This window comes from Manihot esculenta, chromosome 15 (genome assembly GCF_001659605.2).
Source record: "Manihot esculenta cultivar AM560-2 chromosome 15, M.esculenta_v8, whole genome shotgun sequence".
Lineage (NCBI taxonomy): Eukaryota > Viridiplantae > Streptophyta > Magnoliopsida > Malpighiales > Euphorbiaceae > Manihot > Manihot esculenta.
This window is the reverse complement of record NC_035175.2, coordinates 6,758,658-6,786,143: the sequence shown is the minus strand read 5'-3', so window position 1 is coordinate 6,786,143 and position 27,486 is coordinate 6,758,658. Positions and strand designations below refer to the sequence as shown.

The 27,486-nt window shown below is 34.5% G+C and overlaps 4 protein-coding genes across 8 annotated transcripts; 1 reads left to right on the top strand and 3 right to left on the bottom strand.

Annotated features, from left to right (window-relative positions):
* Positions 1-1,617: 1,617 nt before the first annotated feature.
* On the top strand, positions 1,618-3,496 carry LOC110601300 (probable protein phosphatase 2C 39). The gene is made up of 5 exons (XM_021738385.2): positions 1,618-1,942; positions 2,016-2,261; positions 2,534-2,810; positions 2,897-3,051; positions 3,135-3,496. The coding sequence occupies exons 1-5, from the start codon at positions 1,910-1,912 to the stop codon at positions 3,270-3,272; spliced, it is 849 nt and encodes a 282-aa protein (XP_021594077.1). The 5' UTR covers positions 1,618-1,909; the 3' UTR covers positions 3,273-3,496.
* LOC110602761 lies at positions 3,484-4,627 on the bottom strand. The gene is made up of 2 exons (XM_021740359.2): positions 4,370-4,627; positions 3,484-4,270 (listed from the first exon to the last, which is right to left on the bottom strand). The coding sequence occupies exons 1-2, from the start codon at positions 4,478-4,480 to the stop codon at positions 3,983-3,985; spliced, it is 399 nt and encodes a 132-aa protein (XP_021596051.1). The 5' UTR covers positions 4,481-4,627; the 3' UTR covers positions 3,484-3,982.
* Positions 4,628-10,861: 6,234 nt separating this feature from the next.
* LOC110601759 (phytosulfokine receptor 2) lies at positions 10,862-15,429 on the bottom strand. Its single transcript, XM_021739045.2, has 2 exons — positions 15,053-15,429; positions 10,862-14,897 (listed from the first exon to the last, which is right to left on the bottom strand). The coding sequence occupies exon 2, from the start codon at positions 14,315-14,317 to the stop codon at positions 11,165-11,167; it is 3,153 nt and encodes a 1,050-aa protein (XP_021594737.1). The 5' UTR covers positions 14,318-14,897; positions 15,053-15,429; the 3' UTR covers positions 10,862-11,164.
* Positions 15,430-17,972: 2,543 nt separating this feature from the next.
* LOC110601830 (protein DETOXIFICATION 19) lies at positions 17,973-27,486 on the bottom strand. 5 transcript variants are annotated; one of them, XR_006348748.1, is made up of 8 exons: positions 27,022-27,486; positions 23,055-23,599; positions 22,662-22,748; positions 22,494-22,550; positions 22,165-22,403; positions 21,811-21,929; positions 19,847-21,686; positions 17,973-19,307 (listed from the first exon to the last, which is right to left on the bottom strand). XR_006348748.1 is itself a non-coding variant. In XM_021739170.2 (7 exons), exons 1-7 carry the CDS (start codon positions 27,337-27,339, stop codon positions 21,552-21,554), a joined length of 1,500 nt encoding a protein of 499 aa, XP_021594862.1. In that variant the 5' UTR covers positions 27,340-27,486; the 3' UTR covers positions 17,973-21,551. The 5 variants fall into 5 exon arrangements, 1 of the variants encoding a protein (XP_021594862.1); XR_006348749.1 differs by having other exon boundaries at positions 17,973-18,742; XR_006348750.1 differs by having other exon boundaries at positions 17,973-18,631.

Sequence of the window (27,486 nt, the reverse complement as noted above, 5' to 3'; positions counted from 1 at the left end):
TAAATTTTTTATAATATATTTTATTAATTTTAATATATTTTTATAATAATATTCTAATTAAATAATATTAATTATAAATTTATTTAACTATTATTAAATATATATATAAGAAAGATTGAATTAAATAATTAATAAAAAAATAGATTAATTAATTAATTAATATAAATATTTAAAATTATAAAAATTAAATTTATTTTTATTGAACTGTCACTCGTCTGTAATCACAAAATAATATTAATGGTTCTAATATTTTAGAGAGTTATGAAATATAATATAAAAAATTTATTATAATAAAAAAATATAATATAAAAAATTTAATTATTATATAAAAAATATAATATAAATAAAATTATTAGAGATTAAAGAATAATAAATTATATTTATTACATATATATTAATTATTATTTTATATGAAAATAAAATTATAAATATATTTATACTATATATTATAAATATTTAAAATTTAATTTTTTTATTATTATTAGTAGATGACTTTTTAATTTTTTACAATTTTTGATATAATATATTAATTTATAATTAAAAAAATTTTAAATTAAAAACTAACTATATTCTTAAAATAATCAATAAAAAAATAAAACATATTTATCTTTCTAACGATAAAATATAAGAAATAATATATTTAAATTTATAATATATTTTTTCAATTATATTTTTATCATTCGTAAATAATAAATATAAATAAATATAAATATATAGATAATTAGATTTTAAAATAAATTGATGAGAGATGGACAAATAACATAATTAATTTTAAATATTTATAATATATAGTATAAATATATTTATAATTTTATTTTCATATAAAATAATAATTAATATATATGTAATAAATATAATTTATTATTCTTTAATCTCTAATAATTTTATTTATATTATATTTTTTATATAATAATTAAATTTTTTGTATTATATTTTTTTATTATAATAAATTTTTTATATTATATTTCATAAATCTCTAAAATATTAGAACCATTAATATTATTCTGTGATTACATACGAGTGACAGTCCAATAAAAATAAATTTAATTTTTATAATTTTAAATATTTATATTAATTAATTAATTTATTTTTTATGAATTATTTAATTCAATCTTTCTTATATATATATATTTAATAATAGTTAAATAAATTTATAATTAATATTATTTAATTAGAATATTATTATAAAAATATATTAAAATTAATAAAATATATTATAAAAAATTTATTTTAATAAAGAAATATAATTATTAAGTTAGTATAATATAAAAAAATATATTAATTAATATAATTATAATATTTTAATAATTAAAATTTTTTTTTTAAAAAAAAAAAAAAGGCCTGGAGTGGTGCCAGGCTATTTTTTTAAAAAAAAAATTTATAAGAAAGTAATAGTCTGGCGCTATTGTGAGTGGCGTAGACCATTTAAAAAAAATAAAAAAATAAAATAATAGTCTGACGTCACTTAAAGTGGCGTCAGCCTTTGACGCCTGTCAAACAGACGCCAAGTAAATTTTTTACTTTTATACTAACCCTAAATTTGCAAATAAAAAATTTTTCACTCCTAAATTTATAAAACGCCCGAAAGTTGAAATCTGGAAACAGGCTCACTCAATGGTCAATCAAGAAGAAGAAGTGGATGATATGTATAATAGCGGGTAGAGAATCTGAGCTCCAATGACCCCTTTTGGTAAATGCAGAGAAAGCGGAGCCAGATGGCTACTACAAACAAAACTCCCATTGCTGATGTGTATGCGTTTGTCTTTCTTCGTTGTCAGCTGTTGGGTGATCCTCATCTTTTCGACTTTACACTTGTCTCCCTACTTTCTTTCTTTCTTGGCCACTGTGATTTTCTGCTTCCATAACCATTCCTGCCCACATCCCATTTCTTAGCTCCATCTTCGGAGCAATGGCTGGCAAGGAAATCATACACAAGATGAAGGTATTTTTTGTTAATTTTGTTTTTTGTTTCTTCTGTTTATGTGAAATTACATGTTTGAATATGCATATTGCAGGAAAAAGTTGGAATAGGTTCTTCTGCAGACTCTGGAAAGGGCAAGAGCAAGAAATCAAAGCATGTAACGCATGGCTACCACTTAGTGAAGGGAAAATCACATCATGCCATGGAAGATTATATTGTTGCTCAATTTAAGCAAGTTGATGACAATGAACTTGGTCTGTTTGCAATATATGACGGTCATCTTAGCCATATTATTCCCGATTACTTGCGATCCAATTTGTTTGACACTATCTTAAAAGAGGTAGAATTTTTAATTTGCATTTTTTGCTGCTTTACAACTTCCAAATTAATGACAACACTTTAGAACTTCCAAAGTTTGTGATGATTGGCGGTAGTTAGACTAGTGGGTATTTACTTGCATCCAGCAATTGGGTTTACATTTTCAAGTTCTCTAGATTGTCAATATGTTTTCCATATATTCTTCTTGTTTCAGTATGCAGTTCGCAAAGCTAAAATTGAGGAATAAACCCCTATGTTGTTTTTCTTTTCAATTTTTTTTTTTCCTGCAAGTAGCCAGATTTCTGGACAGCGCCAGAAAACGCCATGAGGAGAGCATATCGCATAACAGATACTACTATTTTGGACAAAGCAGCTGATTTGGGTAGTGGGGGTTCGACTGCTGTCACGGCAATATTAATCAACGGTCAGATGCTGGTAGTAGCCAATGTTGGTGATTCTCGAGCTGTTATCTGCAAGAATGGTGTGGCCAAACAACTGTCGGTTGATCATGAGCCCAATGTAGAAAGGGAGGAAATTGAACGCAGAGGTGGTTTTGTCTCAAACTTTCCAGGTAAAAACTCTTTGATCTTAGTAGTTGGTTCTCACAATGCACATCAGAATATTGAGAAATGGGTTCCACTTGATTATAAAATTCAGGGGATGTTCCGCGCGTTGATGGGCAATTGGCAGTGGCAAGGGCATTTGGTGACAAGAGCTTGAAAGAACATCTCAGCTCAGAACCGGATGTTGCCAAGGAAATGATTGATGATGATACAGAGTTTATTATCTTAGCTAGTGATGGGTTGTGGAAGGTTGGTTCTTTTCAAAACTGTTTTTGTTATTATTTTCTCTTGGAAAAAGTAATCAGTAAAATCTGTTTTCGGAATGATGGTAGGTAATGTCGAATCAAGAAGCAGCAGATGCTATAAAGAACATAAAGGATGCTCGTTCAGCAGCAAAACGCCTTACTGAAGAGGCACTTAGTAGGGAAAGCACAGATGATATTTCCTGCGTAGTTGTAAAATTTCTGTGATATCTGGATTCCTCCTTTGTTTTTCTCGTTTGATAACCAAGTCCCGGTTACCTGTATTTAACTCTGGTACACTAGTAAACCTCGTGGTAGCTCCGATCTTCGTGCAAGAATAACTTGCCTGTTTCTTGCAAGTACAGATTTCGCAGTTATTAGTCTAAGTGGTTACACATTTGTGAAAAAAATAATTATGTTTAAATTAAAATATCAATTACGTTCCGCCCAAATTCGTTTAGTTCAATACTTGATTACAGCAAGTAGGTACGTTCCATATCCAAGTATTCTCAACAATGAAATCGTCCGCGACATTGCAACTGCACTTCCCTTCAAGGGCTCTGACATCCATTGTTGTTTAGAGGGGCTGGCTAACGAAGGTACCAGACACGAAGACAGAAAAATAAGACAAAAGGCATGAAGGGCTCCCGAAGCTTGGCCAAAAATTAAATTTATTATGTATATATATACATACACCGGCGAGATTTTAGTTCTGCGAAATTATGAAACGCTAGATCAGGCAATTCTAAAGCAAAAATTGTTGCCAATTAATTTTTACATATAAGAGCAGCAACAGACGTCTACACTTTCCACTCAATTCCTGTCTACGTTCCTGTATTCCACTGTATCAATAGGTCCATCAATCTTCTGAGCCTCCACAACTATTGGGTCTTCCTCGCTATTTCGGTTGCCATTACTATTATCACCAACTACTCTCTCTATGATCTTCTCGTTAGCTTCATTGCTTCCCAAGCACCATCCACGGTCTTCTTACCTGTATCTCCAACTACATCTGCCATTTCTGTAGCTTTTCTCACCCCTTCTTTGGCTGTATCAGCTACGAACTGAGCTGCTCCTGTCGTTGATTTCTCGTCCATGTCTAGTGCTTGTTGCTTCGCCTCGTACATGCTTTGGCTCACAGGATCTTTTCCTGCACCTGAAGATGTCCCTGGTGTCCCATCTGGGCCAGTTCCTTCTCCTCTGGTCTCTGTCATTCCTTTGCTTCCCTAAAAGGCAAAAAATTCATCAAATCATTAAGGATGAGATCTGGGATCCAAGGCGATGATAATAATCTTGCTAGAGTGCAACAGAAAAAGAAAGGGTACCTCGGCACGTTCAAAAGCAGTGGAGAAGCAGACAAAAGGAGGCTTATGCTTAAGTAAAGCTTTAAAGCCGTCAGTAATGGTGATTCTCTTTGCCAAAAGTATTGCCGTCATTGCGTTTCTTTGATCGACTTCCAAGCTGCGCAGAATCCTCCTTGCCAACGTTCAGATAATATATCTAGTGTTCGAGAGGCAGCAAGCGGTGCGACTCTGGATAAATTGACACGTTTCCAAGGGAATTGGACACCTTTTAGTTCTCGATGGGATAATTTTTCGCACATTTGGTGCATGCTAAATATGACCCATGTTCATTTATTGGTGAGCTAAGGCATTTCTTTTTTCTTTTTTCTTTTTTTTTTTTTCCAAGTGGAGCCGAATATCATAGAATTTCTGGTGCTCAAAACTCCAAAAGCCTCCATTCTACGTTGATTTGGGGTTCAGCAGATGCTGGTCTGGGTCCTGACGGTCCAGCTTTGAGAAATAGTGGGCTGCTTCTAAGCCCAATGGCCAGTAGGCCGATTCTAATAAACAGAGTATAGTGATTCCTTAATCATCCAACGCAATTAACATTTCTCAGTTTCTTACGATTAAAACAATGTAGGTAAACTGGTGAGCTTTTGGTTCAGTGCCGTTAAATCGATTCTATAGGACTGTGAGCTAAAATTAAGTGGAATTTGAATAATATAATTAAATATTTAAGTTTTCATATAAAATACAGTAATTGAATATTTTACATCATAATGTAAAAAAAAACAAATTAAAAATTTAAACCTCAAAGATTTTCATGTACTATATATTAGATAAAGATGTGGAGATAACAACATAGTTTAAATAGTAAACTGTTGTAACCATCTGTATTTCAAATTCCTTTTTCTTAGGATTAGATGACTTTGCATTTGTGTATTTAACCACAGATATACATCAATAGAATATATCTTCTTCTGCATTTTTATGGTATCAGAGCCTTCTGCTCAACAGCAAGTTTTTTTTTTTTTTTTTGCCGATCCTATATTTTCTGTTTCCTTTCTGTTTTGTCTTTATGACGAATCCGACTGACATCTCTGCAGACAGTTCGGTTACCCCGTCTGTCGTTCCTACTATACTCACCAATCCTACTGAAACTCACCTTGTTTCCATTAATGCCACCGCTCAAGCTCCTCTCAAATTAACTGTCACGAATTACCAATCGTGGCATACTCAATGGTATTCTCTTTTGATCGGATATGATTTTCTCAAGCTTGTTGAAGTTCCTCTTCCTATCGATCTAGACAAAAGTTCTTATCAATTTCGGCAAGATCAGCTCCTTCGCAGTGCTATCATTGCCTCTCTCTCCCCGGATATTGTTCCGTATGTGGTTGGCGAGAAAACCTCCTATGATGTTTGGAATACTCTCCAGAAAACTTATGCAAAACCATCTCAGGCTCGAATAATGAGTCTTCGAGAGTCTCTATTTCTAACTAAGAAAGGGACGATGTCCATTACTGAGTTCCTTCAGAAAATTAAGTCTATTACTACGACTCTTGCTGCCGCTGGTGTTACTGTCACCATGAATGAGACAGTTCTTCATGTTCTTCACGGGTTACCTGCCGAATATAAAGAAGTTTCGGCAGCAATTCGCGCTCGTGATTCAGCAATATCCTTTGATGATCTCCATGATAAACTTACTGATTTTGAAAGTCAGTTGAATCGTGACGTTGGCTTCCCTGCTGCTCCCACAACAGTTAACTATACTGCAAAGAACAGAGTTGGATCGCCAAACTGGTAATCGATCTCCAACTTCTGGAAATTCTTCGAACTCATGGTCCGGTAACTCTACCAACTCTTCTACCTCAAAGAGTAGAATTAAATGCCAATTTTGTGATAACCAAGGTCATGTCACAAAACATTTCGTTGCAAGATCAAATCCATTTACTCAGACAATGGGGGGGAATTTCTACATTTAAAAAAGCATCTTCAGGAAAAGGGAATTTCACATTTTCTTACTCCACCATATACACCAGAACATAACGCTATTGCTGAGCGTCGTCATAGACACATTGTTGAAACGGGTCTTACTTTGCTTCACCAAGCCAAATTACCACTCTCATTTTGGACATATGCGTTTCAAACTGCAGTATATTTAATTAACCGGATGCCTACTCCTATTTTAAAAAATCAGTCACCTTTTCGATGTCTACATGGGAAAGAACCAAATTATACCAAATTAAAGGTTTTCGGTTGTTTGTGCTACCCTTGGGTTCGTCCGTTTACTAAACATAAATTAGAACGACGTTCTATACCTTGTGTCTTCTTAGGATATTCTGCCACACAAAGTGCATATAAATGCTATGATCCTACAACATCAAAAATGTTTTTATCCAGACATGTCGATTTTGTTGAGACTGAATTTCCCTTTACTACTCTTGCTTCCTCCTTGGATCGACCCACTACCACAACTATGGATACTTGGTCCCCTGTGCATTTTATTTTACCTGTCACTACAGGTCTTGACCGAATTGGGCAACCAAATTTGGAGCCTCCTCAATCGGCTTCTCCCTTGCTAGTTCAGCAGTCACCTGTTCACAGTGGTCCTTCGGCTACTACAATCAGAGGTAATACTGATTCTGTAACTTCCACCGCTATGTCTCATCCAATTGATAATGTGGACAACTTACAGTTACGTTCAAATCCAAATACCCATTCGATGGTGACTAGAGGCAAAAATAATATTCGAAAGCCAGTGAATAGACTGTGTCTCTTGACTGAAGTTTCGAACAGCCAACCGCAGGTTCCCAAGACAGTAGCTCAAGCTTTGCAGGATCCAAAATGGCGTTTTGCCATGGAGGAAGAGTACAATGCTCTTATGAAACAAAAAACATGGAGTTTGGTTCCCTCAGCTCAAGCAGAAAATATTGTCAGTTGTAAGTGGCTCTTTCGCATTAAACATGATTCGAAAGGAAATCCAGTGCGTTATAAAGCACGATTGGTCGCACGGGGATTCACTCAACGACCGGGTCTGGATTTTGATCAGACATTTTCCCCCGTCGCAAAGCATCCGACAGTTCGCTTAGTTCTCTCTCTAGCTGTTATTAACAACTGGTCTCTTCGCCAGGTGGATGTTAATAATGCCTTCCTCCATGGAAAGTTAAGTGAGGTTGTGTTTATGGAACAACCACCCGGTTTTGTTCATGAAAATAATTCCAATTTGGTGTGCAAGCTTGAGAAATCGCTCTATGGATTGAAACAGGCTCCGCGGGTATGGTATTCAGAATTGAAGTCTTTTCTATTATCTGTTGGCTTTCATCAGTCTAAATCTGATTCATGTCTATTTATTTATCATCACATGGGCAAGCTTATTTATTTGCTTGTCTACGTTGATGATATAATAATTACTGGAGCTGATTCATCATCTGTAGAGGACTTTATACATGCTCTTAGCCGGAGGTTTTCTATCAAGGATTTAGGTGCTCTTCATTTCTTCTTGGGGGTTGAGGTCACTTGAACACCTACGGGATTATTTCTCTCGCAACAGAATTATATTCGGGAGCTTTTGGAGAAGGTTCATATGCATGAAGCTAAGTCAGCTCCCACGCCGATGACCCAGAAGACTGTACTTAGTCTTAATGACTCTCGTTGTCTCTCTGATGTGCAAGAATACAGAGCACTGATAGGAAGTCTACAATATTTATTGCTTACAAGACCAGATGTGGCTTATGTTGTCAACAAACTCTCTCAATACACTTCAAAGCCGACTGAAAATCATTGGTCTTCTCTTAAACGGCTTCTTCGGTATTTGGTGGGTACTTTTGATTTTGGTCTATCTCTTCATAAAGAGACGTCTGTAGACTTGCATGCCTTTTCCGATGCGGATTGGGCAGGGAATCAAGATGATAGAAAGTCTACTGGTGCTTATGTAATTTTTCTTGGCAAAAACCCAATAGCCTGGTCCTCTAAGAAACAAAAAACTGTAGCTCGGAGTTCCACAGAAGCTGAATATAAATCAGTTGCTTCGACAGCAGCAGATCTTGTTTGGGTGCGAAATTTGTTAGACGAGTTACAAGTTCCATGTCAAAAACCACCAGTTTATATATTGTGATAATCTGGGGGCAACTTATGTTGCAGCAAACCCCGTATTTCACTCCAGAATGAAGCATGTAGAAATTGACTATCATTTTGTAAGGGAGCAAGTACAAAATGGAAGCTTAAGAGTATGTCATGTCTCTACCCAAGAACAGCTTGCAGACTTGTTAACAAAGCCATTATCTGTCTCCGATTTCTGTAAGTTAAGGTCCAAGATTGGTGTAACTAATCGTTCACCATCTTGCGGGGGCGTATTAGATAAAGATGTGGAGATAACAACATAGTTTAAATAGTAAACTGTTGTAACCATCTGTATTTCAAATTCCTTTTTCTTAGGATTAGATGACTTTGCATTTGTGTATTTAACCACAGATATACATCAATAGAAATATATCTTCTTCTGCATTTTTTACTATAGTACTAGTATATATAACTCCACCAATGCCTCATTGTATAGGATATGCAAACAAGATAAGTACAACTCAACAGAATTATTTTATTTACTGCTTTATATTTTAATTTTAAATTAGTTATAATTAATTCAATTTTTCTACGTCTAACATATCTTTTTTCTTTTAACGTAGAACTATTGATTATATTAATAAAATTTTTTTAAATAAATAGAAATAGATAATTATATTTAATTCTCTAGCCAAAATATGAGCAGTTATCATAACTTTACGACGAATCCATTTAACAGAAATATCAGTTTTAGAGTCTAACAAATATTTATAATCATTCAAAATCAAATTCCTACATAAGATAATTTGACAAAAATACTCAAGTGTCTGATTAAACCCCTGCATAAAATAATTTGGTAAAAATACTCTTCTTTCTCACCTCTCGAACATAAATTATTAAAATCTCCCGAACAAAGTCACGGAAAAGAATTTCTACGAGATATATCTCGAATAAGGTTCCAAAACTGACGTCGTCGTTGCGATTCCGAAAATCCATAATAACTAGTAAATCTCCATTGAAAATTACATTCCGAAACAACCCGATCAATAGAATTTGAAAAAAAGCCAATTACAGAAATAAATCCATAACTTTTCCACATTAACAAAAGACCTCCTCTCAATCCTTGCTTATTGACTGAGAAACAACCATCAAAATATAAAAAATTATGAAAAAAATTTTATACGACAATTAAGAGTTTTTGTTTTCATATGTCGGGCTTGTAACTAGGAATCAAATCTTTCTATACAATAACTGTCTGAGAATTGCCACTATAAATCTGTCAAATAGGTCTGCATATTCTGAAAATTGATTGGATTGTATGTGAGAAATATACCCACTATACAGAAATTATAAGTGACAATCAGAATATTTTCGAAACTCTTAATAGTGATAACAATATTTTTTTTTTATCGATAATTAATTAACGTTGATCGGGAAAATAAGAAGTTAGGTTTAAGGAAGAGGAAAAAGCGAGAGTATCGAGTCACAAAGGGGATCACAAGTTTCTCACAGAGGAAAACTTGTGAAACATAATATATCTAATTAGTAGATATTTCATATAGTATCATGGGTATAAAAATTAAATTTTAGATGTTGATTTTAAATTTTGACTCGAAATTACATTTAATATAAATATTAGATAATACATTCAAAATTTAAGTATTTTTTATTTAAATACTAAATGGCGAAAATGTTGAATTTTTCTTATCTATGTTTTTTTGGGTCTTTGATTTACTGCTCATTTTCAGTAGTTCCTTCTTCTGTAGAAGACACATTGAAATGAAAATTGAGAGAGAATTGCGGAGCTTCAAGCTCGAGGTAGCAGAAAATTTTTCACAAAAGGTTAAAAAAGAAAAGGATGTATACCAAACCCCAAACAACCCTCCATTATTTATTTTGATCCAATCAACTGTTTTCATTTTCAACCATTCCTCCAAGAAAATTAAAAAGGAATCCAAAATGTTTTAGTTCATCAACAGAGGATGATTTTTCTTCTTGCATGCACTGTATATACAATGTCCTGTAAATGTCTCTATTAAAAAGGGTTGGATTTTTTTGTGGGTTTCACATCACCATGCTGGTAGTTTGCCTTTTGCAGCAGTTGGGGTTTCTCTATGTCAACAAAAGTCAAAAAGAAGGTAACCTAAAGGCAACCCTGTCTCAATCTTCTATCGCCTGATGGCTATCAATATCAAATAACAAACCCACACCAAACAAAGAAAAAACAACCCAAATCATATTTTCTTCTTTCGGTTGTGGTACACTAATTTAGCTTCTCTTTCAACCAATCATGCTTTCGGCGACCACTGCTGCTGTGATTTCATCCACAAACTGAAGTAAATAGTAATGTGCAAGTTCAATTTATATTCCAAGTGTCTTGATACGTTGTTTCTTTAATTCTCTGTTGCATTTAACTTTAGCAACAAATGAAAACAATTCAGAATCTGAAAATGGAGTAGCAAGAATCATAAAAACTGATTGTGAAACAGATTGAAAGGAGTTGATTCTTCACAAGGTAATGTTAAGGGGGAACAAAGAAAGAAAAGCTATACAAAAATCAACATATTTTATGATGCTTATTGCTGATATAAAATAAAAAGGGCCAAAAGAGCCTCTTTATACACAGCTCTTTTGTCAATATACAGACAGCACTAAGGATTGTTTCTATGGAGGAAAGAAAGAAAGTTGCTTGTAATAACTTGGAATTATAGTAATCGCTTTACAGGTATACCATCCCTCCGACTGAAGCTAATGACCAGGAACTAACAAAATGCAGTCTCAAGCACCCTGAATTCCAATACTATCAAGCCATGAAACAACCTCGTCAATGAGGGGTCTCCGCCTCGGATCTTGGTCTAAGCATCTGCAGGCAATTTCAAGCATTTCAAACAGCTGCTTCTCAATATCTTTGTCCCACATGGATGAGTCCACAATCTCTGCCTCCCTTTTTTCAGACTTCATCTGAAACACCCAAGACACCAAATCCCTGCAGTTTTTTCCTTTGCAAACTTCCACAGGCCTTCTACGAGTAACGAGCTCAAGAAGAACCACACCAAAACTGTATACATCACCCCTGCAGGTTGCTGTCAATGTCTGACTATATTCAGGAGGAATATAGCCTAAAGTGCCAACCAAATCCGTCGTAACATGAGTATCATACGGTCGAAGCAGCCTTGAGAGGCCAAAATCAGCCAAATGAGCTTCAAATTTTTCATCTAAAAGTATGTTGCTAGATTTCACATCCCGATGAACTATATGTGGTTCACAGACTTTGTGCAGATAAGCTAACCCAGATGCTGCACCTTGCGCTACCTTGAGCCTCACATCCCATTTAAGAAATGAAGCTCCATCAACACACTCGTGTAGCCAATAATCCAAGCTTCCATTCTCCATGTACGAATAAATCAATAATCTGTCATTACCATGACGGCAATAACCTTGAAGAGAAACAAGATTCTTGTGTTGAGCCCTTGAAAGTGCTTCCACTTCAGCACGAAATTCACGTTCCATCTGACCACAGTCCCCAGAAAGCCTCTTGATTGCTGCTTTGGTACCGTTGGGAAGGTTGGCCTTGTAAACCAGGCCAAATCCACCACAGCCAATGATATTTGCTTGGTTGAAATTGTTTGTTGACTTCAACAAGTCTGCAACTGTAAGATCCTTGCACTCTGAATTCTGAAAAAGCACCAACTTGGAAGATCCAAGGCCTTCAGATAACCGGTGTGGCCAGCTGACTTCCTCATCCAAATCCTCAATTGGATCTCCCACATCCCTCTTTGACATCTTAAGCAAAACAATCGCAAGGATCAATGCGAGCCCCACTCCAATAGTGATTGTTATGCCCAGGATGTTTCCAATGTTTCCTTTACCAAATTTACTGTTTGAACCAGATGGAATACCAGGCTGCAACATATTGCTAATGACATTACAAGGAGAAACAATTCCTCCACAAAGTCCTGAATTGCCCTCAAAGCTTGAACTCGGAAAGCTAGAGAACTGCCCTCCGGTTGGAATTTGCCCCTTCAAGTGATTATTAGCCACACTAAACTTGGACAAGAAAGTCAACTTCTCAAATGATGGGGGAATTGACCCATAAAGATCATTGGATGACAAATCTAAAGTTTCTAGGTTCTCCATTTCAGAAATGGAGCTAGGTATGGTCCCAGTTATACTATTCCAGCTCAAATCTAAGACATGGAGCTGTTTCAACTTTCCAATTTCAGGCAAAATTGTCCCATTTATTTTGTTGTTGCTCAGATATAGTGAGGGAGGAAAACTTGTGGGTTGGTTGTACTGCAAACCACTAGCACTCCTATTTCTCTTGACAAACAGTGGAACGCCAGCGGAAGCATTGGATATACTGCAATGCAGGGTAATGAGGCTCTTTAGCTCAGTCAAACTCTTTGGGATCTCTCCAGAGAGAGAGTTATTTGAGAAGTCTAAGTAAAACAAATTCTCCATTAGACCAATCCAAAGAGGGATACTGCCATCCAATTGATTCCATGACAAATCAAGAACTTGTAACTTCCTGCAACTTAACAACCAAGCTGGAATTTGGCCTTTGAGAGCACAATTTCCAAGTGATAATACCATTAGATTCTCAAAACCACTCACATTTCTGGGAATTTCTTCACCAATGAAATTCTTTGAGAGGATAAGAGTGGTGAGATTTTTGCACTGCTGCAGTGCAGATAATGCCCCAGATAGGCCCATAAAACTATTGTTTGATAAAGTGAGAACCAACAGGGATGAGAGCTTTGCAAAACTCTTGGGGATAGGACCAGTTAACTCATTCTTAGCCAGACTCAAAACTTTTAGTTTTTGGCAATCAGATAGGGAATTTGGAAGGGGGCCAAACAAATGATTAGTGGCAAGATCAAGTGCACCAAGGTTAGGCATTCCAGTGAAATTAAGATCAATTGGGCCAGTTAAAGAATTATTTCTCAGGTTAAGTATGCAAAGCTCTGAGCATGATGCCAGTGTTGATGGTAATGGCCCGGAAAACAAATTTGAATGTGCAACAAGTTGTTCTAGCTGTGTAAGATTACCAAACACGTTTGGAATATAGCCCGAAAACCGGTTTCCATAAATAACCAAGGTTTTAAGGCTAGAAAGCTTACTCAATTCATTGCTTAACTGGCCGGAAAAATTGTTGTTGGAGATTGAGAATTGCTGCAGAGCAGACAACGAGAACAGAGAATCCGGGAGAGAGCCTGAAAGTGAATTGGAATCCAAATGCAATTGCTGGAGAGATGTGCTGCAATTGTCTAAGCCTTCAAGATTGCCAACAAGATGGTTCATTGACAAATCAAGAATCCGAATCCCACTGGAGGAGCTGCAAATTTGAGGAGGGATTCGGCCAGTGAATGAATTGTTGCTCATGTTGAATACAACAAGATTTGGAAATCCCCCAAGTTCAGACAAATCCTCTTTGAACAGATTGCTAGACATATTCAGCGACTGAATAGACAACAAACCAGAAAGCATCCCAAAAACCCGTCCTGACAGCATATTATGGCTCAGATCGACAACCTCCAGCTGCTTCAAGCTTGAGAACTCCATAGGCAATTCACCTTGGAGATGATTGCAAGAGAGATCAAGTACTTTCAGCTTATCCAAACGGCCCAAAGACTGCGATATTATCCCTTCGAGGTCCTTTCTCGGCAGAATTAGCTTTATCACTCTATTACCAGCCGAACCATTGCCATTATTTCGGCATACAACACCATCCCATTGGCAGCAATTAGCTTCGTTGGACCAGGCTGCAACAATGGACCCATTTGTGAGGCTTCCGGAAAATTCTTTCAGCGCCAAATAATCACGAGGATCACAGGATTGGGATGAGCTTTTGAGACCCAAAGATGAACAAAGAAAACAAGCGAAGACTACCCATTTGAGGAAAGTCACCAGAGCAATGTCCAGCACCATCATTACCGAAACAAAAACCTACCCCCAGCTCAGACGAAGCCAAAACCCCTCAATTGAAGCTGGTATGTTTTGGGGAAGGCACTACTTTTCAAGAAGAAATCCAAATGAAAAAACAAGTTCTTTGACATCCCAAAAGGAGAAGAAGGAAACGCAACTTGGAAGCTGCAAATTGCAAATGAAGCAACCAAAAGAAGTAAAATTTAATAGAGCACCAATCCCCACCAGAAATCAAATCTCAAGAACACTAAAGAATGAGACTCAGAACTCCCAATTGATTTTGTAAGAGGAGAAGGAAAGCTCAAAGAATGAAACTTGAAGCACAAAATTCGTCAGATATCAGAAGACAAAACAGCAACTTGAAAGTGAAGCAATAATAGCGATCTTTCAAATAAAATAAATGAGTGAGTCCAGTAAAGCACACTGAGATCTTTAGTCCCCACCTGCAACCAAATCCCTTGACTAAAATCAAAAAATTACAAACCCCTAAACCCTATATTGTTGTACAGCCACAACCATCAACTCCCTTGTACAAGAAAGTCACCCTACCTAAGTGAAGAAACTCAAGACACACATCCCAAAGCACCTAGAAAACCCAAAAAAGGCACTGGTTAGCTATTTAAGCAGCAATTCTTACTTAAAAACTGCAGCCAGATCCCAAGATTAACGTTTTCATATTTATGGCATAGAAAAACTACCACAAGACTAGATAAGTTGAAGGAAGAAAGAAAGAAACTTTACCAGTAACTAGACACATGAAATCTCAAAAAAAGCTAAAATGAGCATTAAAAACATCACTTGTAAGGCAAGTTAAAGCCTCCTGTGAACCCAACACCCATAGTGAGCACCACCTTCCCACAAATAGGCTAACCCCAACTTCAAAACTAGACGTCTCTCTCTCTCTCTCTCTCAAAATATTTTAAACAAAGGAAAAAAAAAAAGGAGAGGAAGAAATAAATGGCAGAATCTAAGTAAAAGAAAAAGATTTCAAAGGAGAGAGAGAAAGAGAATAGAGACAAGAAGGCTGTGAAAAAGGAAAGTTCCCTCTATTTCATAAAGAATCTAATATTTATTTGGACAAAAAATTGAAATAGGGATCGAGGGGGTGTAGTGATTTGAAATGAAATGTGGACACAAGAGAGAGAGAGAGAGAGAGCTGACTTTTTTGGACATATTAGTTGCTTTTGGGTATTTTGCTTGTTCATCTCTTCTCATAAATCAGTCACACTCCCATTGTCAATATACACCTACATTTGTCTCTACTCACTCTCTCTCTAGAAAAACAAATATATTTTGGTGTCCTCAGTTTTCATTTTTGCTCATGTTTTTTAGTTTCGCCAAACTTTGGGATCGACTAGCTAGGAAATCCCAAGATGCAACTCTTTTTCTTACGCTTCAACCATGCGCGTGATGTACACCTTCTTGCTCCATCTCTGATCCCTATTAATCAATTAAATTTTTATTTTTTTTATTAGTTTTTTTTTAAATTAAAGAGATTTTTTATTATTAATCGGTTTAACCAAATAAACTAAAATGTATGTTTTCATTACTTTTATTTCTCTTCTGTTGTATTTTCTTTTAATTCAAAGGTGCGGCTAGTAGAAATGAAGGATAGCATGAATGTGTTAAGCACGCGTTATAATTGCGGGTGTGGAGAAAAGGTAAAAAGAAGGAAGTCAAAGCGAGTGAGAGAATTGACCGGTAATAGCCGGTTGGGTGAGCGGACGTCACGGGGATCTGCGGCTGGACTGAGATATGAATGAAGGAGGCTCATCAAAAGATTGTGGTTGTCGGGTCAACTACTCTCACCTCAGCCTTCTTTCATGTGAACCCACCAAACCCACTTCTCCTCGCTCCTCATCCTCGTGCTTTGTTTATAAATAAATACAAAGGGAAGGAAATATCTTTTTTGAAAATTATATTCACTCTTCATTTCCCCTTTTTCATATATCCAAATAAAAGAATTAAAATATGTCAAATTTTCTTATCTTTTCAAGTTTTCCTTTTAAAAAAAAAATTCAAAGAAATTTTCCCACATTAATTTGCTTTTAAAATATATAATGTAAGGTATTGCAATACAACCCAGCCCAAAGCAACAAAGCATGATGAAACCCACCTAAGGTAAAATAAAAAAAAAAATAATGGTAATTTGGGAGGTGGTGGAAATTCCTTTTTTGGGAAAATGCTTTTTGTCCAAAATCATTACTCATTGCTAATAATATTAGCTTCTTATATAAGCTTGCAGAAGCCATTATATTTTCATTTCATACCTTCACTCATGACTTTGTGCACCCTTTCAACTTCAATCATTCCCACTTTTTTACTTTCGTTTTTTATTGCTATCAATTAAATCATCACTTTTGTTTTTTTAGTTTGGTTCAATTTATTTGGCATTTTCTAATTTCTAATTTTTGCAATTATATTTTTTATTGCATAAGAATTGATGATATATTAATTTGTAAATTATGATTTTATTGATAATCAAAATCAAACCATGTTAGTCCAAATTTTTAAATTAGGGTTGGATTATATTTAGCTAATATTTGAAGAGAAATGGTAAAATTCAAATAGTATCATGATTTTATTTTTTTTTTAAAAAAAATTGAAATTCCACATTTTTGCTCTAAAATGTTCAATGGACCGAGTTTTATCAGAGAGTTTGAAATTGGCAGTCAGGCCTATGTATTTTCTTATTGGGCTAGAGCCTAGAGCATCAGCATTTAAAATAGCCTTCTGTTCAGGGCCTTCACCACAGTTTTACTTGAGTTTTCATTAAAAATTGCATCATCATATTCATATGCATGATTTTTTTCCCTCTTCTAATTTCAATTTTATGTTTATTTGTTTGGGACTGTGGGTGGTGTGGACTCATCAAATGAAATTTATGCAACCAAGGTCTTGCAGAGAGGTGACCGAAATTATCGTTAAATTTTTATGGGTGGTGCTCCATTTTCTGTTTCTCCCCTGTAAAGCACCTGAATGAGGCTTTGAAATTATACTATAGAACTTTGCCAATAATGGAATGCTTTGTAATTGAAATACATGGAAATAAGTGTCAATTTTTAGCTATAATTTTAGTGTTTTCTACCTTAGTATTCTTGTAAACTCAGTCGGCCATTACTATCATATGTGCAAAGTTTTTGATATTTTGGTAGTATTCCTTTACTAGTGAAGCAGTCTCTGAAGAAGTGATAGCTATCTCCTGAGGAGTGTGGATCAACAAATTGGTCAGCTCTCCTTCTGAACGTGGTTCAGTGTCATGAGATTCCTTTACTATTAGTCAATATTGATCAAGAACAGAAAACAACTAAACGAGTCTTTAGATTGGCAACTGCACAAACTGTGATACCGTCTCCAAAATATCCTTCCATAGCTAAAAGCTTCAATTCACTAGAACAAATTTGTGCAATACCCTTTTCATATGAAGCACTTAAAAGCCTTCCTGCCACTCCATTTCTAATTTTGGACTTGGTTTTCTACTTAAGGAAGGAAAACCACAGATGAAATGGCAAAGTTGTTTGAAGATTTTAGAAAAGAAGTTATTTTGATGTCTTTAACTGAACTTGCAAACTATTTTATGCAAGAACATCAGCAATCACGTTATGAGGGATGCAGTTGTATAGATATGTTTCTCAGATGAGATAGATGAAAATGCATAAACTGGGGAAAAAAATTGAACAAACTGTTAAGCAGCTTCACATAATTCAGGAAGCTTATATATACAAAAATGTTCAATAAATAATATGAGCATCCACAGTGATGTCTCCATTAGCATGTGAAGAAGAACTCAAGGCATCAAAGCAAAACGTGGGAGTAGAAGATGCAGCACGGTTCTTTCTAGAGCTGACAACTTCATATGGAAGATCATCCAAGAACAAAGTGATACAATCTTGCCTGCGCAGTACCCTCAAGAGTCGTTCTTTACCGGTAAATTTGCAGCGACGGGCCCTACCGGCAAGCTTTGATTTGCAGATAGATAGCAATCTGAGGCTTTCAATAGCTATGTATGCTCTACAATTGTCAATTTTTTCACTGGGAGCAAATTGACGGGAAAAAATTTCCCTGTCGTTTATGACCAATGAGGAAAGTTTCCCTCCCACAGGAATCGTTTCTGTTGATAGGAATGAAGGGATTGAATTCATTTCCTTCAGACTAACTGGCGATTGCGAGAATAAAGTGTTGACGAATTAAATCTTGTTTTCTTGTAAATTCACGAGCATGAGCTTTAAAAGATTCCTTTTTTCCCAACCTGACAAGTAACTTTGGAGGATGCTCTGGACGTGCATAGGCAGATTTTTGTAATTGAAGCTATTGTGGAATCTGAAAATGTGAAGAAAAAGCTGTTTCTTCAACTTGATAAGATTGTTTAAAGTTCTGCCGTTTTGGCTTCTACTACAAGTTCTATCTTCATAATTCATCTTGCATCTGCAACTGATAAGTTATGTAATAATTGCATAAATTACCCAGTTGTCTCCAACACCGACATTTGCGTAAGTCTCAAGACAGGACTGGAGTTTCTCTTTCCTTTTAATCATGCTTATGTGTTGATTTGAACAAATTAAGACTAAATATGTCAAAAAATGTGAAACATATTCGGTATTCAAATGATTATTACAAGTGTTCTCGGAATATATGTTTATATTATATACAGGCGGTGCTACAATCTCTGTTTCCCTGTGTCTTAAGCTGCAATTAGCAAATACATCTTTTCATTTTTCCTTATGTTTAAGTAATTGTAATGCTCTGTTTCAAGTTGCAAAGAGTGGCAACAAAGCAGAACCTTGATACAGAGAGAACAAACCATCCAATGGGTCCTTAAAAGCTTGCAGAAGCTTGAGGGACAGTGGAGCCACTGGCATGGGTTTGAATCAATTATGGTATAGTATTTTGCAAATAATGCATTGCTTTGCACATAAAATACTTGTAAATCGAGAATAAGTTCTATAGGAAGTGTTCAAGGTCCCCAAAAAGAAGAGGAATGTGCTTCAAGTAAACTCTGCAGAATTTGTTGAATCATGCATATTTTACCGTTACAAAAAAATATATATGTTAAAGAAGTTTTAAGAAAATAAATTAATAGTTAAAGATAGAATAATATTTTTAGGTTTTCTGTTAGAATTCAGATTATTTATGAATTTATGTAGATTTGATTTGGTAAATATAGTTCTTAAGATTTATATTTTGTTTAGATTTTCTATCATATTCTTATCAATATATTCATACTTCAATAAATAAAATGATAAAACAATTCAGTCTCAAATCTCTCCTCCCAAAGACCAACAGATACTTTTGCAATATTGCTCCTGTATCTTAGGTTAATTCTTGATTAACAAGCTGGGATTAACGTTAACTCACATAGATCATTTTTCCCCATTTCATCTGCATGGCATGTGAGTTGCAATACTTGGAACTAAATGATAACAGAAACACCATATCTTGTCCTTCTCTCATCTTCTTTCTATTATATCTCAAAATTTATTAGATGCCTTTAACCGTATATAATGATTTTGGATTAAAAGGGTAATGTAATTGTACCTGTATGAGCGCCTTGAAGATCACAAGGGAAGTTTCAGAGCTGAAATCGTAAGATGATCAGAGGCCTGTTGGATATGGGTCAGAGCATAAAAATAATTGGACGCCAGTGCTGTTCATAAATATTCTTTTCTTTTACCGGCAAAAGCAACCCTGAAAGTCGCATAATAGATTGAAATTCACATGCCTTCATTATTTCCTTTTTGTGAACTTTCAAAGCAAAGTCAAATGATAGGTATATAAAAGCGATTTCTACCAATTCATGAAAACCATCATGATTGGTGTAGAATATGCTTCTTGCTTTTCCAAGAAAAAAAAATAAAGAAAGAAAAATTGAAGCCAAGCTTGATTACTTACTAATTGGTCAATAAGCTTATCATGAATGAATGCACCCATTTGACATAAATATCAAGATTTCAATCAGATGGCTTAAAAAGTCTTCGGGTAGTTCAGAAAAAGTGTGATGGCTCCAGATGGTAATTTAAAATTTATTTCTGCTAAGTATTGCTTGCCAGCTTGGGAATCATATTTTAGGGTGAGACAAAGAAATAAAAAAGGAGCCTCTAAATTTCTAAACTAGCGGTGAAACATGACCCACAAAGAGAAGCCTGATTAGAAGCATTAATTTTTTTGTTTCTCATGGGCAGCCCCACCACTTCTCATTCTAGAGCTGGCATTGTTAGGCTAGCATCTTCTTTATTGAAAGCGATTGAATTGGAATCCTATGGATAATTAAAAATTCTGAAAAAATGAAACAACATTATTAGATGAGAAAGAAGATAAAGAGGCAGTAACCCAAAAAAAATAAAATAAAATAAGAAAAGGAAGAAAAAAGAAGATAAAAAGGCATAGGGAAAGCTAACACTTCTGCTAGATATAAGGTTTTGGGTACATTTTTAGAAGTGAAAGCAGGCATAAGCAATGAAGTTCTTGTTCCAGTGTCCTTGTTGCTCATGTTTCTGCTTCATGAAGCCCAAGCAGGGAAAACCAAAGGCAAAGGAAGCCAAGGTAGAGGATTCCAAGGAAGAGAAAAAGGAGTGATACAATGTTGATGCAAAATGATGGAACTGCTTCCGGTGCTGGACTCTTTTCTTTTGCTGGTGCTCAATTAATTGTATGTAGCATTTTTCTTTAGTCCATGTGAAATGCTTCCATCTTCAATTGCAATGCATGGAAAATAAAAGTTTCACATTTTATTTTGCCTAAATTAATAAAATATATGTGATATCATGTCTATTTTGTGCTGATTTAGCTTGATTGCGTTGATCTCAGTTTGTTTCATGACAGTAGTGGATCAAAAGGTGAATCAACCCATTTCTATAAAAGGAGTCTTTTCAGTTTGAAGCATTCTATACCATTTGGTTTAGCACTTCTAAGAAACTTCAATATCTACTACGTACTCCCTTTCAGTGTGATTCTAATTTAGCATTTGGCTAGCTGCAAATAGAGTATGAAGCATAAGCAACTAAAATGCTTGCTATTGGACCAATTGAGGTTGGCTTAATTGATCCTTTTGAAGTTTATTGAAGGTAAAGATTGTGTCTAACATCTTGAATTTTCTCTAAAAATAATTATTTTGGGACTCTACAACACCAACATAAACATAAATTGGAAAAAGAAGTGCCTATAGCTACAAATTAGCCAATGGCCGAAAAGTACCCATTAATGGTTATATGTAATCGAATCAAGCAATTAAATGGATATTTTGCTAACCGACAAGCGGGTTTTCTTCATCTCTGCTTATAGAAAGATCTGCTACTCGAGTCCATTTTGCTCGAATTGTGATCAATGAGAGGGTAGCAGCTTGGCAAGAAAGGCCACAGATTAAGCCAATCCACAAACCCTAATACCAAAATAAGTAATGCAGCTAAGTCAGTGAGAAGTAGAAACAGAGACAACATTTGTATAAACAAGTTATTGGGCACTGCCCACTTCATTACGTTTCTGCTCCTACAATGTTGCTTTACCTTGACATACAGCTTCAACTTGAATCCAAGAAGACATGCTATTGGCATCCCAATGATGTAAAATGTTGCCAAGTTAGCATACACTGCTAAGTGCTGCCAACCACATCCTCTGGCCACTCCTGCAGCATCATAATATCCCTTGATTAATTAGACAAATCATGGAAATGCATTCAAGAACAAGACCCTTTTATTAAAAGCTCGAGCTCGAGCTTTTAGGTTAAGTGATCTCTTTAATAAGGAGTCGGTGCTTCTTTGATTAAAATGTTAATAGAGTACAAATCACAACTTGAGGAGCGGTGGCAGTGATAAAAGACTAAAACTGCTCGCAACTATAGAAGAAATGACGAGTCAAACCTGATAAGACACCTTGAATGGAATCAACCGTAATGGAAATCGCAAGCAAGGTAGCCATGGAGGCAAAGTCCTCTACTATTGCATGGCTGTCACTGAACATTGCAGCCCAGATATTGTGACCAAATGCTAGAGCCAAAACAACTATGAGGGCAAGAAAGACAGAAAGCTTAAGAGTCACTGCCATGGCTCCCTTAGCTCGGCCTGGATTGCCTGCTCCCAACTCATTAGATACCCTTGTGCTGTCGCAGAAAGTCCATCACTTTCGATATACCACCCAAAAGAAAATGGAACAAAAACATGAGGATTAATTTAATAATATGTCAGCTTACCTCGCAGCAGCACTGAGACCGTAGGTTAACATGTAGGCTACAGATTCTGTGTTCACGCTGATTACGAAATGGAAACCCAAATAGAAAATGAGGAAGTAGTATATATCATGAAAATTGAAGAACTATTGTAATTTGTAAAAGTCCAAAGAAGCAGGAAAGCAAATGTACCATATAGCAATTAATGAGGTAGTTATCTTTGAGTTTGGCATTGTGCCTGCTAAGAACACCAGAATCTCAAAAGCCCAATACTCCAAGCTAGCAAAATAATTTATTTTTAAAAAAAAAAGAAAAGAAAAGAAAAGTTTATTAGTAGCGAGATTATAGTGATCTTGAATGAATTTATCTCATATTCCTGTTGAGCATGTAACTGCTCCGATAATACGGTGAGGCTAATCAAACACACAAGATCACTTAGTTGAATAGGAATTGTATATCAGATAGATAATTTGTGGAATAGAATATTATATCTTCAGTATCTCAGCAATGAATTTTGGTGGCAACTCGGGAAGTTAATGTCAACTGCAAGGAAGAGAGAATCGCATGAATGATGGGAGTCCTTACCACACCATTGCAGCAGAAGGAAGGGCTAATTTTATGTTGGTAAGAATGTAGTTGAAAGATTCGAATGAAAATCCATGCCACGTGTGCTCAAATTTCTTTGCAATTATCACATACATGGCCACCATAAGCACTGATAACCACAATGATATTGAAACTGCCAGTGGAGCTCCCTTAAAACCAAGAGTTGTGCAGTAAATCAAAGCATAAGCAATACCAATATGAATGCACATTGGTATAAATGAAAATAGGACAAGGGGCATGACTGTAGATTGTGTCTGAAGAAACCTCAACATGTTCTGCAGAAATCCATACGCAAATAATCCAGGAATGAGATTCTTCATATAGAGAGCTGCAGTGGCAGAAATTTGTGGATCCTGATGCAGTAAGACCAAAATTGACTCCGTATAGAACCAGATTACAGATATTATAATGGAGAGGAAGAACGATATGATGCAGGATGCTTGCAGATGAATTCCCAACATTCTATACAATTTAGCACCAAAGCCTTGGCCACATAGTGTTTCTAGTGCTCCACTTAAACCTGTCTAAAACAACAAAAATGAATATAAAAACAAAACAAATTTTATTAAATAGACAGTGAGACACCAAGCATATACGAACAAAATATTGCATCACAGAATGCCATTCATTTCACCAGGATTGTTAAAATAATTTGAATTATCCCTTCTTTCTGGTAATAAATTTAAACTGATTGGTGCAGGTTTTATTCCTAGGCATAGTCATAATTACAATAATAATAATAACAATAATAATAAATGTTAGTTATGTCTATGTTTTTTAAACTTGGATAGAAGTGTAATTGAACAGGCTTAGAACTCAATTTAAACTGATCAAGGTTTTTTTCTTTATTTTTATGTTTAACCCGACTCGGTGAAATTCTAATCTTGACTTGATTTTGCTTCATAATTATTAAAATTATTTATCAAATTAAAATTGGATAGACTATGAATTGAAATTGGAACCAAAACTGCAAACTAGAGTTTTGGCCGAGAAATCATGTTGGTCATCCAATTACCAGGGCTGTCAAACACGTTCCAGGAATCTCTAACCCTATCCTTAAGGCCCTTTAGCCAAGAGAGGCTGCTGCCCTGGCAAAGAGATAGGGGTAAAGGAAGTTGTTTTCTTTATGGAGATTGCAAACCAGATTTCCAAACAGAGGAGGGTGTGTCAATTTCACATTTATAAATTTAAGGGTTCATCCAAGACATGCATTCTTTACAAGGATCTTTTGATAGCTGATCCTGTTCTTGTTCAGCGTTCCTATTGATTAAACAAGCCCATTAAATGGTTCCTTTTCTCAGAACAGTGCAGCTCAAGTGAATTTGTGACCGGTTCTAGATTGTTCTTGATCATAAATCAATAAGATAAAAGGAAAAAACTAATGTGTTAAAATCCCAGGTAGTTTGACCCTGCCAAACTTAAATGACCCTGCGAAGTGAACCAGTTTAAAATGATAGCAAACTTTGACCAGTGAGTAAAATTCCCATGCTGACAATCCAAACTCGAATTGGCCCAAAATGTAGACAAGTGGTAAATGGTAAAATTAAGAAAGAGCTTTTATGGTACGGGGAGGTTCCTGGAAAATAACCTTCAAATGCAACTTTAGCCCTTTATACTTGGATGCTTAATCTTGGCAAAAAAAAAAAAAAAACTTGGATGCTTAATTATGTGAATAAATAATGAAAAAGTAAAGAGTAAAACAAAAGAAACGAAAATAATAAAAAATTTAATTTAGAAATATAATTTCTTTCATAAAAAAAAATAGAACTAACTATTATATTATACAAGCTAAAAAAGAGAGGCTTTAAAGAAATGTGAGTGAATAAAGAGAAATTAAAAAGAGTAAAAGTACAAATTGATTTACCTCATGGTATTTAGACAGATTATTAGAGAAAAAGAGAGATACAATTTCTCATCTAAAAGAGGAAGATGAGAAATGACCATTACACTTGCAAGTTAAAAAAGAGAGGTTTTAAAGAAGTGAGAGTATTTACGCATTTTAATACGTTAATAGGTTTAAATATGTCTTTTAACTTTTTATCAATGTTCAAATAAAATCTAGTTTTACTTCTTTGAATTAAATGAACCATAGATCTTAGATTTAAATTTAAAATTAGAGTGCATTTAGTTTTTTTTTTTTTATAGCTAATAATTTATCAGTTTTTAAATAATTATTTTGTGTGTTGGTAAACTATTTAAAAAGGTAACTGATAACGAATAAATATTCTATCAGTTTTTTTTCATTAGCTTTTTATCTTTTATTTGGATTGTATTATTTTTTAGTATTTATTAATTACAAAATTTTTATAATAAAATAAATATTATTGTATATTAATAAATTATTATTACTTATAAAATAAATATAAATATTATAAAAATAATTATATTAATTATAATATTTATTTATTTTTATAAAATAAAAATACACATATAGATTAAAAAAATAATTTATATTTTTTCATATTTTTAAATATTATATAATAAATTATTACATTATATTCATCATTTTACATTCGTTTATGTATATTTTATCAAACGTTAGTATGCTTCAGTTGCAATTAAAAATTAATGATCAGTTATCAACCGTATTTAACAGTTAGTTCATATTTAATATAATATTTTTTATTAATAAAATATTAATTTTATATTTAAAATTTTTAATTAAATTAAAAATCAAGAAGATATAAATTGATTAAATATTTAGTCAAATCCAACCAAGAAATTCCCTTCTTTGGCATTTTTCTTCCTCTTTTCCTCATTCGGTATTCTTCTTCAGCCTTTGTTATTCTAGGGATGATGGTTGAGCAAATAATTTGAGCAGACTGCAATTCTAGAATATTACAGTTTGTTCCAACAACACCATCATTTATAGAATATGATGGTTGCTCCAATAATCCTACTGAGATCATCCCATATTAGGAATTTCTGAAGACATAAAAGGATGAATATTTAAGGAAAACTACATATTACAGTCATCACTCAACAGCACCTTCATATACTAAGAAGAATATTTTTGCTTTGGGTTTATCAGATGTCTTTTCTTCTTCAATTTTAGCTACTGGATATTATTGCATTGGTGTTGAATTGTTCAGGGTTAGGTCTTTTTATGTTTTTATTTTGTTGTAATTTAAGTTTTGTGAGATTGTGCTCGTGAATATTTGGATTTTTCAATCTTTATTTCTAGGCTTGTTTTTTGAATTTGTTGTTGTTGAATTTGTAATGATATAATTTGTTATTGGATTTGAAATATGAGTTAATTTACGGTTGTTGTTGAGATTGATTTAATTTGATTAAATATTTTATTGTTCTTATTATTTTTTGTTAAATAATTTTTAAAATTTAAAAACCGGAGAAAATAATATTTTAATATTGAAAATATGTTATTTTATTAAAGGATTGCTAACTTGATCTTAACTAAAACAATTAAAGGTTTGTTGGGCTAAAAGTTAAAATCAGATTTACTTGAATTTTGATGGAAAGTTAGAGGATATATTTTAGTCTTTTTCCATTTTAATACACATTAACACCAATTTTTTTTTCTCTTTATTTTTTATTAGCTTGAAAAGAAATATTATGAATTAAATGTAAGATGTTAAAAATATAATTTCTCAGTTTTTGGCTCCATTAATGTCTAAACAGAGAAATTTGGAAAATTAATTTTGTTAGTTTTGTTCTCATCTCCTCTTTCCCTGATCCAAACAAAGGGTTAAAGTTCTGAAAAACTCAGGCCGTTTGTTTAATAAGCTTCCGACTGTTGCGTTTCAGTATTCGACGGTCATGCATTTCTTCAAGTACATGTTGATCATAAACACCTTATCCCAAATTAATTCTTACTACTACTCAATGACGAATTTTAGCTATCAGACAAAGGGCAAGGACCTAATACTTTTATCAAGGAAAAACATAAAATATAAATTAAAAAAAAAATGAAAGGTTGAAGAATTACCATAAAGGCAAAGCCAGTGACGGTGGCCCAGGAATTTGCGAGGGTGGCGCCTGCAAGCTCAAGCTCACCTAGGTGGCCAGCGAACATGACGGAAACCAAAGGTATCAAATAATAGAAAACATTAGTAAGAATCATGGGCAGAGAAAACAAGATTTGTTTCTTGGCTTCCTTCACATCTAACACCTTCTTCCACCAGTACTTTCTCCTGCTTTCTTCTTCCTCTTGTTCGTTTCCGGCGCCATCCGAACTTGCGTTTGACAGCAGTTTGATCTCCTCCTCCCCGGGATGTTGCTGATGCTTCTTGTCGTACATAATCATATATATATATATATATATATATATATATATATACTCTTGATCGGAAGCCGAGGGACTGCGATGATCCTTACACCGATCAAAGGCCCAGATTACAAACTCCGAAATGAAAAGCAGCTACGCCGCAAGTGCTCCCGTTTTATTTTATTT